At 46.8% G+C, this 17,451-nt stretch overlaps 1 protein-coding gene across 1 annotated transcript in view; it reads left to right on the top strand.

Moving 5' to 3' along the window:
• Positions 1-677: 677 nt before the first annotated feature.
• SDC2 (syndecan 2) overlaps positions 678-17,451 on the top strand; it is a 60,727-nt gene continuing 43,953 nt past the window's right edge. The window contains exon 1 of the mRNA XM_056331010.1: positions 678-1,234. Within this exon, the coding sequence (XP_056186985.1) occupies positions 692-1,234 (543 nt within the window). The 5' untranslated portion in view covers positions 678-691. The remainder of the gene's footprint in view (positions 1,235-17,451) is intronic.

The following is a 17,451-nucleotide window of genomic DNA, read 5'->3' as shown; positions in this document are numbered from 1 at the left end:
AATGCTGCCTGCAGCCTTCTGAATTAAATCACAACCGGTAGCTTGCAAGCAAGACTGATATATTTTGCTTTCCTGGTTATTGCTCCTTTCCCATGTCCAATGACTGATGTAATATGTGGACACGTTCAGCGGTGGAAACAGGCTGGCATAGGCAAGTGGATTGCGCTGAGGCTCCTAAGCTCTGCAATACCACCATTTTCCCCAGCTGAGAAATACCATGGGCTAGTCATTGCAAGACTTCTTGTTTTGGCTGCTGGGGCAGACATTTGTGGTGCTGTCAATTCCTGCAATATTTATTTTGAAGACACAGCTCCTGGATCCACGTACCTAGGTACACATCGCGGCTATTACATGCCACCCCCTCAGCCCTGAAAGTTTCTAGTCTTCTTGTTAAGGGAGCAAAGTCCAAAACGATCGAACCTCGGGGCAGACAGCCAAGTGAGGATCCGAAGTGGGCCGGCATTTAGGGATCTCCCCCCTCCCCGTGATTTTTAACGCCTCCGTCCTGTGTTTTCCGACAGTTGAGGCTGCCAGCCCGGCTAACTGGGGAGGGTGGCGCGGAGCGGCGATGCGCAGTTGGGCACAGCACTAAACACAGCGGCAGCGCTCAGACTGCCCTTGGAAAGAGGGAGCCTTCCACGTCCTCGCTCTTACACCGAGGCCAGCCCTCGGTCGGCCCGCGGCGCTACTCATGTTTTCCACTGGGGGGGAGGACGAGAGAGGGGAGACCGGGGCGGAGGAGAAGGAGAAGGAGGAGGAGACGGGGGGCGGGGGGGGAAAGTTGCTTGAATTTGCGAGGGGCGAGAGCCGGCGGCGGCGGCGTGCCGCCTCCTTCCACTGGCTGGGGGAGCTGCCAATCTGTGTTGTAATCCTGCAGGAATTTCTGCGGGGTTTAACTGGGAGCCGCGCCGCCGCCGCCGAGCACTCGGGGCGGAGGGAGAGCGGCGGAGCCGGCAGCGCGCAGCCTGCAGCCCGGGCGCCCCAGCGCCGCGCAGCATCGGGCCGGCCGCGCAGCGGCGGAGCGGAGCGCGGAGCGGAGCGGAAGGAGCGCGGCGGCCGGCGGGCGCCCCCGGCCCTGCCCCGCGCCCCCCCGGGCGCTGCCGAGCGCCGCCGCCCCCCGGTTTCTCCTTTGTGCCCGGCCCCAGGCGGCCGCCGCGCCGGTTCCGCGGGAATAATGCGGGGCGTGTGGCTAGCGCTCACCGTCAGCTTCGTGGCCTGCGCCTCCGGGCAGCCGGTGAGTCCCGGGGCGGAGGGGAGGGCGGCGGCGGCGGCTCCGCGGGGCGCGGCGAGACGGGACGGGACGGGGCGGCCGCCTGGGCTCCGTCTGCCAGCGCGGGGCGCGCAGCCCTGGTCCTGGCCGCGGTATCGCCGCCCGCCGGGTCAGCGGGCCGGTTCGCGGGAGCATCTGTTGATAGCCGAGGGCTCTGCAAACATCAGACACCCCCCCCCCCCCCAAAAAAAAAAAAAATTAGAAAAAGAGACCTCCCTCCCAAAAAGCCATACGAAGCCGAGCGGAGCACCCTGCCGCCCTCCAGCGAGCCGCAGCCGAAGTTTGTCGCGACGACCCAGCCGCCTGCCGGCCCTGGAGCCCCCCCGGTGCCTCGTTCCCTGCCGCCCCGAAGGAGGGGGGGCTGCCCGGTTGCCGTGGGGCGGCCGAGGGGCGGCGGCGGCGCGGGGCTGGGGCCGGAGCCCTCGGGGCGCTGCGTCCGGCGGGGCTTTGTGCCGGGCCGCCCCGCACCGCGTCCGAGCAGCCGCCCGCGGAAAATGCCGCTTCCCCCCGGCTCCGCGGGCGGTGAGGCGGGAGCGTCGCCTGGCAAAATGAGCCCACCCCGGCCGGTTGCTAAAAAGAGGAAAAAAAGCGGTAACTAACACCCCTTGGCTGCGCGGCGCAGGAGCCCCCAAAACCGTCGTGTGCGCCGAGCTGCTGCGCCTCTCCTTGCGCGGGGCGCAGCGCTGCGCGCCTCCCGGCCGGCCGCCTGTCCCGGCTGCGGAGCCGCCGGTGCCGGCTGCGGGGAGCCCGAGCCTGCCGCTGGCCCCGCCGGCCCTGCCCCTGCGGGCTTGCTGCGGGATGCTGGGGGTAATGCCGCTGTTTACACTTTTCCGAGCCACAAGTGTATTTGCTAACCGGGGGCCTCTGCTTAATGCAATTAACTCGGTTACCGGGATTTGTACCGCGGGAAAAGCCACTCTTGGGCAAAGCGCTCCCGCTCCGCCGCAGCACGGAGCCGGTGAAGGCGGGCCACAGGGTTTTAGTCTTTCTTTTGCATCGGTAGATCTGAGGTTGCCTCGATTGCATTGAGGGAAGGGGGCATGCGAACGACACCGTTGCATTGTTGGGGCAAATATTAGGAAATAATAAATTGAGGTTTCAGTATGAAATTTTTAAAAAAAGCATGACAATTTAATCCAATTAAAATGAGCCGCTCCACTGAACTAAATAATGTCACTAGCTTGGGTTAACTTTGGAAGTTGTCTAGCTATTGTATAAATTAGCCCAGTCACAGCCTTGGTGAAATCAGGCTCATCATTAGGGATTTCTAAGGATACAATTGCAAAACACTTTTCTTAAGGACTAATTAAAAAAGGTTTGTGTAGAACACGGACTCCTGTTTCCGCTAAGTATGACTGCACTGCAGAAACACCCTTGGCTAATGAGGTACAATATACTTTAATTTTATAGAAATACTGTTATTACAAAGTTCTCTGATGGTGTAGTAACTATTAAACTGCCACAGTAATTAGTAAAGTATTAAGTTTTATGGGTTTTTGCCTTGGGATGAACACGCTGCGGCAGCGTGAGGCGGGTTGTCAGGGCGTACTGGGGCAGCGCGGTTTGGGGGGCAGAGGGGGAGTGAGGTGGGGGGAGCCTGCCTGGCCCTGGTGCAGTGCCCTTGCTGCTGCCAGAAAGTTGTGGAGAGATTGGAAAAGTAAAGGGAAAAGTTCCCTTTTCTCCACCCTCTGCTCCCCGCCCCCCCCCCCCCCCCCCTTTCTTTCACTGATTCTGGCAGCAGCTACATAGTCCCTTAAGGTAGGATTTTGTAGACGGGTCTCTGGGAAATGATAGATGCCGAATCTGTAGTCTCTGCAGAAATTGGTCCTAGTTGTAAGAGGAGTTTTATATGGATGCTTAAGAAGACCTGCTAGCTCTCCGGAGCACTGTCAAGTGGGTTTAGCTCTAAATTTCTTCCCCTTTTTTTGATTCTGGTATTTATTATCTAGGCGAAGCTGTAAGGGAAAAAAAATCTCATTTCTGATGAAATAAATTATCCAGGAGGTTTTTTTGAGCAAGGTGGGGGAAGGCAGCAGGTCATTTTGTTTCCAAAAGCAGTGAGTTCCCTGTGTTTGCTGCATGTAACCAAGAAACCTATTTATTGGGGTAGGCCAAGTAGATGTCAGAGCCGTGTTAAAAATGGACTGGAAATGAGACCTGCCCCTGAACCTGGGAGCGGTTTGTCCGTGCTGGGTGCATGCTTCGTGCGCCCTGGCGTGGGCTGTCGTGCTGCAGATGCGCTCTGCTGTGCCGTGCCTGCTCTGGGGACGTGGGTGGGATGCAGAGGGTGATGGGGACTCCGACCCGTTTGTGGCAACCTGTGCATGGTGGCAGGCATTGGCCACATCAAAGCCAGTGAGTCTCAGCCAGGGCTTGTGGGGTGGTTTGCTGCCATCAGCACAGCGTGCGGTGAGACATCAGGTTGGAGTGGGGTCTGGTAACCCCAGCAGGCCTGGAAGAACATGGAGGATTCACCCAGGCTTGGCTAACGGCAAAAAAATGTGCTTTTTAGCTACCTTGAAAGTTTCCTCATTTGCTTGTAGGAGAAGGAATGAGAGCGACATGAAACTGCTGGGAAAAAAAGGCAAACTCTCAGAAAGGCCTGATGTGCCTGTGAAAAGGCTGGGTCCGGTCCTGATGGTGGTGGGAGTCAGCTCTTGCTGATTTTAATAGCACCAGAGAGCAGCGCCAAGTATCCAGCTGTACTTGTCAGCTCCCATTCAGAAGAGGCGGATAAACCTTCCTGTTTCATCCTGGTGCGCAGCAGTGGGACGAACGGTTTTCCAGAGCTTGTGTGATGGTCTAATCCTCTCTGCAAGCCCAAGCGCATGTTGGGAAACTTTGCTGGCTAGCAGGTTGTGCTGCATACCGCGGCACTATAGCGCTGCTCTCCTAACAGAAGGTTAATCATCGCTCTCCTTGTGAGGTTTCTGGAGTCTGAAGACTTTGCTTTGCGTCAGCAGTGCATGTCGGGGGTGGTGTTGGTGTTGGTTTTTAGGCTTTCAGTAAAATAGAGCACTGGTGCATCAATGTCAACTAGGTAGTCTTTCAGCTTCTTCTGCAAGCGTCTGAGCACTGATTTGTTGGCCTAAATGTAGTTACTGAGGGATGATCCAAGGTTAATAGTTGGTATATTTTTCAGAAGTATTTAGTATTTTAGAAGCATGACGCTGTCATTTTACTGCTTTTGTTTCTAATGGTTATTTTGCTTTTGGAATTTGGAAAATTGATAGCGTGTTGGGGAGGAGGAATGCTGTTTTCCTGAAAAAGGCAGCTAGACTTTGGACATAGTAATTAGAGGAGAAGAGAGAAGAAGGGCTGAAGAGATGGGTGGCGTTTCAGATTTATATGCCATGTGTGTCTCTCCTAAGCATGTTAAATCTGCATAGCCAAGTAAGTTCCAAAGAAATGTAGGAGGCTTTTTTAGTCTTGATTTATTTCCACCCTTCCCCAACTCACATGAACTTTTTCTTCTCACTGTAGAATTAATAAATATCCATCCAGTGCTTTTTGTGACCTGGCAGCACCTGTAATCAGTCAGCAGCATCTGCCATGGCTGCTTCCCTTACTCTAGCTGAGTATCTCCATGCTCCCATCCAACAGCTGCCTGACTGATGTGCTCTGGGTTTTACCACCAGTTACAGTTCTGGTGCTGCAATGAAGCTGCCCCTTAGCTGGATGTTCACAGGAGCCACTTTCTGGGAATAGGTTTCCCTCCCAGGTTAGCTTATCTTTTAAAAATTGAAGAACAGATGATTCTTGACCTGAGATCAAACACTGAAGCAGTTTCTCTTTTTAATATCTTAGCCCCAAGGTCTGCATTGGAACTGACTTAATATTCAGGTCTGAAGTGCAGAGATGTTTTCTCTGCATTTTTTTCTAGATCCTTATCAAGGAAGCAGATGAGAGCCTCATCTTCAGGAACAAGTCGGAACAAATATCTCTGGGTTTGAAGTCAGGTACTGGGATTGTTGTTCTTGGGCAGATGACACCTCTGTGGTAGGTTTGAGGCAATTTCTGCAGGTAATGGGATAAAGATGGTGGACTTAGGAGGAAGAGCTGTAAACCTTGGGTTTGTTTGAAGTTTTGATGGATCTGTGGTGCTAATCTTAAATGTAATCTCAGGATGACCAGATCAAGGCCTAATTTTTTGACTAATGGAGGTCAAAGCCTAGTTTCTTGGCTAGCAGAGGTATGAGTTATGAAAACCTCCGTGTCAAACACGCAGCCATGATCTAACGCCTCCAGGGAGGATGTGGAGAGCTACCTGCTGTCCTCGGTGGGGAACATAGTGTTTTGGCAGGGAGTCTTGAGCTCGGATAATAGCTCATTACTCCGTGCAGCAGCTGACCTTCCTGCAGAGCAGCCAGTCGTTTGCAGGGCTCTCTGTTTGCCCTGCTCTTGATGGCCAATTGTCTTTATAAAACGTTGAGCAGAGGCATACGGATGCCATTTATTAATTACATTATCTCACCAAATTGACTTTTGCCATTGACCAGTTTAAACATTTTCCTTATGGCAAAGAATTACAAGCTTTAGTAAGGCTTAGTGGCTGAACAAAGGGCTCTTGTCTAGTTACGGAAAAGTACTCTTTTTGTCTTCTGAATAAATCTGACTGACTATGAATTTTAACAGAAATGTTGTGTTTGAGACTGGCAAGCTTATTCAAGGCCCCATGTAAGACCCTGCTTGAATGTAAGTCATAAAGATGCCCTCTGTGCTGCCGCAGTTGAGAGAGGATGCACAAGTCATGAGCAAGTGGTTTGGTCCACATTCAAGTTGCTTTGCTCTCTGTGTTGTAGCTAGCATGAGAGAATTACTGCAGGCTGTTCTCTAACAACTTGTTGTTTGGTTATCTTTGGTGCATGCTTACAAGATGATAATAAACTGCTGTCTGTAATCTTTTCAGGACTAGTAATTTATTCATAGGTTACATGGCACTATTCAGTGATTTGGGAGCAAGATTTCTCTTGCTCACGTTGAAATATAATTTGCAATCTCTCGAGTAAAGACTGCATTAGTATTTGACCCTGTAATAATGACAGTTCTCTGTATGCATTTTGTTTTCTTGATTAGCTCAGCCCCAAGGGATACTTTCAAAAGCATACTGGAAATTTAGGCAGAAATACAAAATACATGTAATCCTCAAAAGTATTGGAAAACTGATTGCAGTAGGAGAAAACACAGCATTTAACAACTGTTTGCAACAAGTACTTTTGTGCTGAACAAATTATTTTTGTTGATCTCTCAAGCAGGGGGTTCATTTAAAGAGAAATAATGACTAATAGGGTGGTGATGAATCTGTGGAACTTGGCTTTGTCTAGATAGGCTATTAGTGTGTCGTATAAGCTGTGCTTAACTAAAGCTTGAGCTGGACCCTCCATCTGAAATCACTATTTTTAGTTTACATATAAACTTCTACAGAAATCTCCCTTCTAAGCTAAATTGTTTTGTTCCAAAGGTGAATTGATTTGGGAGAGTTCAAATAAAAACCTGTTTGGCTGTGTTTGAGTTGCACGCATAAAGATAAATACATACTTTGTACTTGTATTAGTGTTAAGGAGACAAAGGGACTTGTAGAAGGTCAAACAGCCTGCGGTATACACAGGAACTGAATCAAAATGTTCAGAAACCACCATTGTCGTTCACAACCAAAATGTATTGTCTGTATTTAAATACTGTGCTGTCAGACATGTTTTGTTCCTGCTTGATTAACCATAATAAAGCATAATTTTCTCTAGAGGTGCTTCCACACTAATGGAGGTCAATTGTCACCTTTCAGATCAGTGTGAAGTGGCCCATGCTTAGTTGCTGAAATGTATTTCAGCGGTGTGGCTGCAGTGGTCTCACAGAGCTGTAGGAGACAGTGCTGCTGAAGAATATAGCCTGGGAGGTGAAGTACTTCTTGGGGAGCAGTTGGGTACATGATCAGCATGGCATCAAGACTCAGTAAGTTTTGAGAGAGAAGAAAAATGTAGTGTACTTGCTTCCACATGAATGAATAACTTCACTAGGTCTTCCATTTCTCCTACCTTCCACAGGATCCTCTCTGGTTTGTCTGCTCCTGTCCCACTATTAGTTATACAAATAGAAGCAAGCTTTCCTCTTTCTCTGGGCTGAGCTGCATTTATTCCAGCTGCAGTGACTCTGCAGTACCTGCAGGAACAGCTGGCTGGACACAGCAGCTGGAGGGCACAGCTGTGGCCAGCCAAAGCCCCATGCACTTGGTCTTTTTTGGCTTTTAAGAGCTGAGTCTTGTTTGCTTTTTGGACTGGGGTCTGCAGGGGAAGGCTAATGCCAGGTTTGAATACATGTTGTATCTTGCAGGCTGTGAAGAGGAGAGATGTACAGGAGACAGATTCTTCCTTTGCTGGGTTCTTTATCCATGCTTGCTCAGGATATGGAGATTCCAGAATCAGTGTGTCACTTAAACTGACTACCAGTTGAAACCCTCCACATTCCTTTTGAATCCCTTTCAAGTGTTGTGCAGTTCCACGTTCAAATATGCAGGTGTGGGGGTGTGACGTTGATGGTGTTCTTATTATTTAAAATGAAAACCTGCAAGGGAAGCAAAGCGGAAAGGTGAAGCTAGTTCAAAGTAATGGAAATGCACCATCGTTGGGACATCTGAAAATCGAGCTTCTGTTGAATGTAAATTTGTGTCATTGCATAAATAAAAATAGGTATGGCTTAGCTCTATAAATAATAATAGTGTATAATCTCAGCAAGGATGTGCATAAAATAATGTTGCTGCGAAGCAAGATTCTGAGTTTTCTGTGGAAGAGGGATTGCAGAACATGCAGGTCCTGTCCTGGCCGTGGACTGGCTTGTGTCTCCTCCCAGTCAGGAGCTCAGGGACACTTGGTACTTGCCACTAGTGGCAGTTCGAGCACAGTGAATGGAAGTGTTTGTGCAGCAAAGAGAAGGAGCGTCTGTGAACAGGGTATGCGAAATTTGGTTGTATTTGTGACTGGCTTGTGTAAGTCTCATTGTGAAAGGTTCTCAAGAACTGATGTGGCAGCATACTACGTTGGAAGATTAATACTTTAGGATCACTAGTGACTTAAGCATCTGTAGTCTGTGGAACTCACAGGCCTCTCTCCCCATGGTAGACAAGAAGGATGACTAGTCCTGGAGGTAGATAGGAAAAGTTACTGAAGAGCCGTGTATGTCTTCTAAATTCTTGTCTTTGATGGAGTTGCTTATGGTTTTCCAGTCATGTGCTCTTTGATTATTTCTCATCTGTGAAGGCTGATATTTTTGAATGTAACATCTAAAATGTCATGAAATGAAACTTCTTGGGGTATATTTGAAATTATCTGTTCATAGAGAGTGGCTTCCACAGAGCCTGTGCTCTCTGCAGCTGCTGCATTTCTAGCTTGGAAGGCCCTTGAAAGTTTTTTTTTGTGTGTGTATTTTATATAGATCTTTATTCTACACAGATGTCTCTGTTACATATATTTTTATTTTATATACTTTTGTGTGTGTATCTTTTACAAAAAGTAAAGATTTTTTTTTGCCTTTTACAAAAGGCAGTCTGTCTTTCAAGTGTCAGGAGAGGAAAGGCCAGCAGAACTTGAGAAGGTCTCCCAGTTAAATAAACAGATCAAAATTGCTCTCAAAATTGTCTTAACAATTCTCTTGGCCCGAATTAGTGTAGAAGGAGCAGCTTCTCTGACCTTACTTACCAGGAAAAATAAGCTTTAAACAGGAGGTGGTCTTTACAAATGGTTTTCTTCTTGCTTCTTCACTTGTGATTTAATACAACAATTTCATAACAGTTTTCCCCCAGAAGTATGATTTGATCCTCCATAGCTCCCAAAGGTGCTTTTGGTTTGATTCTCCAGCACAGCCTTCCCTCTGCCCTCAAAGCCCTGGTAAGGGGTCACTGCAAAATGTGAATGAGTTGGAAAAAATTTGTTCTAAAGAGAAAAACTGGGAATAGTGGTTGGCACAGGTCTGTACCTGACCTGGCCAGGCTGGGAGGTCACACCAGAGCTGTTGTGACCTGAATGGATTCCCAGCTCAGCTGAAATTGTCTGTCCGTGTTGCAGCTTGGGCCACTTGAATTTGCCTTTTCCTCCCTTTTGACCAAAACGCTTTGGTGGACACGTCTGTCTGCTCTGTGAAAATGTGGCAGAGGTCTCTAGAAGTTTCCAAAGGGTTTGGCAGTGAGCAGGAGGTGGATGAGGAAGCCCTGTGGCAAGCCACGAGATGCTTTCTGCTCTTCTGGTAGGACTGGTGGTCCTTCCCGCAGAGTATTGGTGTGCGGAAGGGAGGGGTGACACAAGAGTGTTGAAAAAGCACCAACTCTGAAAACTGACATAAAAAAAGATCCACTGATAGCATTTCAGAGCCTGATCTCCAGCCTATTGAATAATGTTTGGATGCTTCAATGCCACTTAAAGGCCTGACTGTGCAGGGTTTGAGGGTGCGGAAAGTGGGTACCATGGCCACCTGTTAAAAACTGACTTTCCTCCTTAAAGCGCACAGGTGCTGGAGAAGAAAGGACATTTAACATACTCAACTTTGAGTATGGCTGGTGGTCTCCCATCATGGTTCTTACTGGAAATGCTTTTCTCTCCGGTGGTGTTTAGCTCAAGGAGCAATGCTGTGTTGAAGAGCAGGGCTATGTTCTGCAAGGGGGGCATCTCTTTGCCTTTGAGCCGGCTCAGGCTCAGTAATAAATAGCCTTTCTGCTGGGTTGGAGAGGCAGAGGTGTGCCTGTGCCACCGTGATGGGACTCACTGGATGGAAGGAGCTTACCAGCTCCTGATGATGGAAGAGTATTAGGTCTAAAATGGTTTGAGATAGTACTCAATAATATTGCTATGCTGAAAATGCTATTCTTGTCTGTTTTGTAACTATAGGGCATTGGAAAGGGAAAATGACCTGTCTTTCCTTTTGTTCTTGTTCTTACTGTGATTCACAACCTGAAAAACTTACTTTGCCCTCAGCTGGTCTGGGATTTTGTGCTTTCACTAATGCTGCTTTCTTGACCATATCTCTCCCAATTAACCAAGAGCTGGTGACTTGGCATCTTGATGTAGGTCTCTTCTGGTGGACACCTGTAATTGGTCTTCTGCCTGGTGGCATAAATTGTCATATATAAAAGCCAGATAAACTTAGTAGTGATGAAGGTTTTCTGATACTTTTTTTGAGAACCCTGAATCTTGTTTGTGGGTTGAAAAAGTCTTCTGGGTTTGTGAATATGTAGTAATGCTCCTGAGGTCAGGTACCAATCATTCTACTTTTTGTTTTTCTGACCTTCTCTATCTGCATGGGAAGAATTAGGCAGCTTTGGGTTATGACAAAAAAATGTCTGTGAAAAAAAGTTGGTGCTTTATAATATACAGATAGCGGTCTTTGTGATACTTCTTCACCTTGTTACTTCTTGATGTTTCACCTAACACCTGAGGATCTTACCTCCACTGGCTTAAATGTGTAAAGGTATTTGACCTGAGGAAGACTGAGGAGAAAACTTCTTCTGGCAGATGCTGTCAGTCTCAAACAAAGTAGGTAGGATTCCTTGTCACGAAAATTGTGGCTGTACAGACAATCAGAGTTGGCATGGTTCCCACAAAGTAGAGTAGCTCACATGGCATTTCTGTATTTGTGATCAGAGATGAAGGGGTCCTAAGGGAGGATTAGCAAGAGTATTTTGGGCAATTTCTCTGTGGCTTCCTAGAGATGCACAGAAAAAGCTAATCTCTTTCTCTCCCTTGTTATTTAATTCAGCTAACCTAATTGGAAAACCTCCTTAGAGCAGTCTCTGGCAGCTAGCTGTAGCAGCTGTACAATTAGCAGTGTCACCTAACGGGAGAGCAAAACAAGGAGCAGTAGGAAACTGGAGGTGGGTGTTTCTGTGTATCTTAACAACCCTCCCAAGAGCCAAGCTTGCTAGAGTGAACTCAGCTGTGAATTTTAAGAGCTAAAAAAAACCAAGGGAAAAGTCTGAGTTTTTAAAGAATTACAATTCTGAATGCCTCGATTTTCTTACTGCTAGTCTTGTTATGCTGTTAAGCTCCACAAAAGGTATATTTGACTCTAGAGTTACTGTTTTGGCTGTATAACCCCCTCTTACTCCCTGGAAGTAGTTTCAGGGGTTTAGGCTTTTTTATAGTTTACTTACAGAATAATTTATTAATGAAATTTTACACAAACATGACTGGATGTGGGGGCTGGTAGGCTCTGTTGCCCATTCCTCGGGGTGTAAGCAGTAAAGCTGAGTGGGGAGGAGATGTATGATTAACTGCTTTATGTATCTGGGGACAGTTCTGTGGCCTTTACTCCCCCAGCTTGGCTACTGGAGTATGCTTTATTTCGGGATAGCCCTGGAGCCCCTTAGGAAGGGGGGGTTGGCATGCAGGAGAGCATCAGCCCTGGGGCTGACTGTGCTTGGGCAGGGCAGGAGGTGACGGCTGGTGGCAGTGATGCTCCCTGGCCGCACGGTTCAGGGCTGTGCATAGGCACCAGAGTGCAGAGACTAGTTTGTATATGAATCACCGACTTGGCACTTTACAGCCTCACATCATTAATTACTGTGATGGTAATATCATTTAGTTATACATGTATATTCAGGGAGTGCTTAGTTAAGAGTATGCATGGGGCAAGTAATAATTTCCCAATCTGTGTAGAGTTACGCGGTCGTCATATTTGAAATGTGTGACCCATGGTTATAAAGGATGGGTTTTGGAAGTGCTATTAACCGAGTGGCATATGTCAGGGACTGGAAAATGTAGGCTATTTATAATTATCCACAGGTGGAGAGGAAAGCAGCCATGCACAGTACCAGTAATAATTATCAGCAGCATAGAAGTTCATCTCTTAAGCTGTTGGGTCTAATGCACTAAAAAGTATTTGATCTGAAGTCTGGCACAGCCTTCAGATGGAGCTGTTCAAAGGCATTCTGACCTAATTTTGCTGCGGAAGTGTGCGAGCCTTCCTCATTCCCCTAATTTCTTGCAGAAGGTTTCGATGATAAAGTTTTCATCCCTTACACGTGCATGTATTTTACCACAGAACATTTGAATAAAAACAGCCATTACAAGCCAGGTGGTAAATATAGCATGCAGCTTAACAGAAAAGACCTTCAATTAAGCAGAGGCAGGCCCTTCTCCTGTGCTTTGCAGTTGTCAATTAGCTTTCCTTAAGACTTTTTTTTTTTTTTTTAATTTGCTGGGTCCTTTTGTGACTAACTGCAAAGCCTGAAGTGCAGTGCTGGCTCTGTGTGTATGAGTTAAGACTGTGTTACGCTGGACTTCTATTTCAGTGAACATCTCTAAAATATGAAGCAGCTTATAAATAAAAGTTTGTTTTCTTTTCCAGGGAAATAAATCATTAAATTATAACACATTGTCCATGGAGCTATGTAAATTTATTGGTCAAAGCATATAGCGTAGGTGCTTTGGCTTTCCTTTGGATAAATCAAAGCAGATGTAATGACATTATGTCTTAATGGGCTTTTATCCTCAAAAGAAAAGGGAGGGAAAAAAAAGACTATTTTTCAATCGTGGTATGATAGAGCATACTGCAGGGATGGGTATTGCTCCGTGTTATTGGCTATGTAGGTATAGGCTGTTTTTATCAGAAGATAGAAACTAATGAAGTAACCTGAACAGAGGGCTTTTAAATTCTGTCTAACCTGTTACTCATACATTCTCTCATGCCATTATCACCGCAGTGGTGGTGTGAGACTACCATTTTCCTACTAGAAATGTCACTTTTTGTTCAGTGTGGTTTTTTTGACTTGTGCTGATGGTGTTTCTGAGCAATACTGCACAGTACATGGTAACTATAGTGCACCTAATTGTAATTTATATCTTAAGTTCTTTACTTGCTCTTTTTCTCTGCTGTCTCTTGTACTTCCATCCTCATTAGACTGATCTCCCTCCCTGCTCCACTGCTTTTGTGCTGTCAGGCAAGCCAGGTGACTGTTAGGATTGGCACTGCTCTTCAGTCTCATGTTGCAAGTACAAGATCCAAGAGCAGAAGAAAGGGTAGACAAAAAACTGGGCTTGCTCTGGTCCTTTGCCCACCCTCAGGAATCCTTACGCTCACTCATCCTGTGGCAGTGAAAGAGAGGGAGTGGGGAGGAGGTGGCTGGGAGTGACCAAAGTACTGGCAGAGCTGTTGGTGGGGAGGGGATGCTGGACTGCTGACACCTCTTGGCCAGACCATAATTCAAGGGAAAACCTGGAGGTGACTGGTCTGGGGTGGGGAAGAGCCACTGTATACTAGCTCTATCTTTGACTCGTCAGCTGTGCCTGACAGCGTTGGAGCACGTGAACCAAGTGTTTAAGCAGATGTGGATGATTCGAGCACTGCATCCCTCATCCCCTTTGCTTTTTGGAAAGTGAGTGTGTGGAGCCAAACTTTGCAGCTTGGCATTTCTCTCTGCTCTTCAGGTTTTCTTGAAAGGCTTTGTAGTCTTTTCTCAGACTGGGGAAGGATGGGTATGGTGAGTGCAAGGTGCTGCTAAAGCTGGTGCTCCTCTTCTGACCCACAGCATCACTTCAAAACTTATTTTTGTGCAAATCACCATTTGCCTGTTTAAGTGATCAGTAACTGCTGGCTCAGATGGAGGGGGAGCCGGTGGAAGTTGGGACAAGTTGGAGAAGTATCAGTTTACCGAGGGCACTGTGATCAAGGTGACAGCTGCTTTCCTTATGCTATACTGAAACAAAATATCCCAAACCCTTCCACAGAGCCTCACCAAATACATTAACCACCGTGCTTTTACTGTTTCCACAAGTTGGTGGAACACTTAGCACTGTTGGCTAATGAAATATTGGAGTGTTAAACTCTTTCCATGGATACCGGAGGGGAAAATGTTGAGTGTTGCTACCTACCCCAGGAGTGCAGGCATGTGTGTGCACTAATGAAGGTTTTGGAGGCAGGCGCTGCGGGGAGGGAAGCGGTTTCTCCGCAGGGTGCTTGTGCACCCACTGTAGGTGCTGAGCGTGGCACAGGGGGAAGAGGAAGGGTGGGCTCCAGCGTGCCCGGGGGGATTATCTGTGGCTCAGCAGCTGCTGTCTGGATGCTTGCTTCTCCATACACTGCATGGTAAGCAACCTGTTAACACCACCCTGTCTCCCTCCCACTCCTTCCAAGCTATTTACACTTGCCCTTAAGTAACCATTTCTTTCTTTGGCTACTTAAGCTGACACACTTTGAGATACTTGGGAGTGAAAAATGGGAGGTGCTACTTGAAATAGCCTTGATGTGCTGCTGGGGAGAAGGCGTGTTTGAGGAGCAAGCTACAAGAGTCCTCTCTGAGCTCCATTTATACTGCCCCTCGAATAATGCCAGATGATTTATATTATTTTAAACAAAAATTCCTGTGGGTGTCTTAAACACAGAAAACGCCCCACAAAAATACCTTGCTGGGTTTTTGGGTGCGGTTTGTTTCCAGTGATGAAGGGGGAGCATGTGTGGGGAAGAGGTTTACGTGAAAGAATAAGATAAATGAAGACTGTGAGAAATTACTAGTCTTGGGCTTTATTGTGGGACTGTAACTAAAGTTTTAGGAATCAGACTCTGGTACAAAGCCTTTTCTTAATAGGCTCCCCTTCAATGAAAACTACTCTTGTGCTTAGTTTTTGGATTGCCAGAGGCTTTGCTCCTAGAGCAGTCAGCGGGCTGTAAGCTGTGGTTTCCTTCGAGGCAGGGGGACCTATTCCCAGTCCTCTGTGGAAGGGTCTGCTGCAACAGGCAGCATCAGGAAAAGGGAGGTTAAACTGGGAAACCTGAGTCTGTGAAGACGGCAAGGTTGAGAGACTTAAAAATTGTGGTGGGGAAAGGCAAGAGTGAACTTCCAATTGCTGAGCCTTACTGTATGGAAAGTGTAGCTGTTACGTGCTGACTGCCACATCCCCTTTCTGGTTAGGAAAGGCAAGAACAAGAAGTGAAAGGACACTGAGAAGATCAGCTGGATTAAACTTCACTCACACAGGTCTGATAAAATGCACCAGGAGTTTCACTGAGTGTATTTTAAGAGGTGTCTGTAAAAGGCTGAGGCCAGTGGAGCTGCAGCAGGAGGGAGGGTCTTCAGCTTCAGGGTGTGCCGGAGGCTCCTTCGCTGCCAGGAGCTCACTCCATGCAGCCCTCCTGTTTTACTGGGCTGCCAGTGTGACTGGAAACCTCCCCTTTCCCTAGCTACAGAGCCTTCTTCCCAGCTTATGGAAAAGCACGTCTATCACTTCATTTGTGGTCGGTGACGTGAAATGTTTCCAGAGTTGAGAGTACACTCTGAGCAGTGCTGATACTCCCATCAGGGCAAAGAAACCGGGTGAGACTTAACATATTGGTAGAGCATGAACTCTATTTTCTGGCTTGCAGCTGCTTGGTTATTTCAAAGCACTGAGTTTATCCTTTTATCTTTTCTCAGTTGCACCTAACTTGGGTGAAGCCTGTGCTGTGTGGGGACCATGTAGAAAGACGTGCATTTTGAAGCAGAGAAGCTGGTCGGTAGTGAGGAAGCATGAAGATCTGACAAGCAGCTTTTGTACCTCATGATTTTTACTCTTAGAAGGTCTGGAGCTCTAGATGCCCCAATAACAAATCTTCCATGAGCAGAAGACTAAGCTATGTAGGTCACGACAGCCGTGGTTGCATCCAGGCTTTCCCAGTGGAACTAGTTGATCTGAACCCTTGCAGGAGAGTGGCTGCGGTGTGCCAGGTCCCTGCTCATGCAGCAGAGATCCCGCTCTCCTGCGTTTGCAAAATTCTTGAGTTTCTTTTTTCCTTACAATGCAAATAGAGGCTGAAATTGTAAAGCTGACCTCTTGCATAGGTGACAGCTTCTTCCAAGGGAGAAGGAACAAACACCAAGGAAATTAAAGGGAGAGTTGTTCTAATAAGAATCTTTTAGGGCTGTTTTGTTTTCTTTTCCTGTAATTATTTTTAATCCTCTACTGCCGGCAGTGTAACAGGCATCAGAAGAAGGCAGTGTGTTCATTAGGTGTGGTGCAGGACTTGTGAAGCCTGACCAAAATGAATAGGCTTCACTGGATGGTCATTGAGTACATGCTCTGGAAATAACTCCTTCATTTTCTCTTGGGGTTTGGGAGATGAAGGGAGACTTTCTTTCAGCCCTCCTACTTATTTAAAATAATATGCTGGCATGCCAAGCAGGGCAGAATTTATTTTTTCTAATGCTGGGAGAAGCAGCCCATGATTAAGAAACTCTGGCAGTTTGTGACTCTTAGTTTGTTTTCTTGTATTTTGATGCTTGTGTTTGTATGCTAAGGTGTTCACAAAAGTGAAAATACACAAAAAGTGAACACTAAGAAAGTGTTTTTTTGGGAAAGTTGTGAAATGGATTACATTTTCCGAAAGAACAGTGTGTCTCTTTTGGTAGCGTCATGGTCAAATAAGTAAATATGTATTTTGGTAAGGAGCCTAATTTTGAAAACATATATGGATCTGTCCCATCATACCTTCCTTACTGTGTTTGTAATTCCAGACAGCCTTGGAAACACCACACTTGTCAAATCCAAGTTTGGATTTGGGTGGGTTTTTTTCGTATTTCATGAATTTGAAATTGTTTTTTAATTCTATGACAGTGGTCTGAATTGCTGCACAGTAAATACATTGGATTTCTATTATAATTAGCACAAGTTAGGGATGAAGTAGCCAGGAATACCAGTAGTGGCGCCTCAGGACTTTCTGTGGAGGAAAAGGTAGCTGAGAACCAACTTCTGTTAATTTTTTTACCTTTCAGCTGAAACTGTTGCTAACAGAGCTTATTTGGGTGTTTGTATTTCCATTGTGGAGGGATCTGCCCTCAACTAATGAAAAATGTCAAACTTTCTTCCGCTGAAAATTTGGTAGAGGGGATGGAATAATCCTGTGCTGTGGCTGCTGATCTCTTGTGGGTACAGAAAGCATTGATAAAGTCAGATGGAGAGACACAGGGAAGGAGAAGAGCGAGAATGTGACTTTACATGCTGAAAATCATCCTGTGACTGCTCAAACCTACTAACACAGTGCCAGAAAATTATGCATGCTTTGGAAGTGGCTGCAGCAACGGATGCGAGAGGCAGCTTTCCCTGAAAAGGAACAAAAACTCTCAAGAGAACCCACTTGCTTTAACTTTTGATTCCTTCTACTTTTGTTTTTGTGGGTTTTGGTTCTCTTTCGTGATATGGAGGATGTGACTACAGTCAGTTCCTCGCTGT

This window comes from Falco biarmicus, chromosome 3 (assembly GCF_023638135.1).
Source record: "Falco biarmicus isolate bFalBia1 chromosome 3, bFalBia1.pri, whole genome shotgun sequence".
In the NCBI taxonomy this organism is placed as follows: domain Eukaryota; kingdom Metazoa; phylum Chordata; class Aves; order Falconiformes; family Falconidae; genus Falco; species Falco biarmicus.
This window is presented reverse-complemented; position numbering and strand designations above follow the sequence as displayed.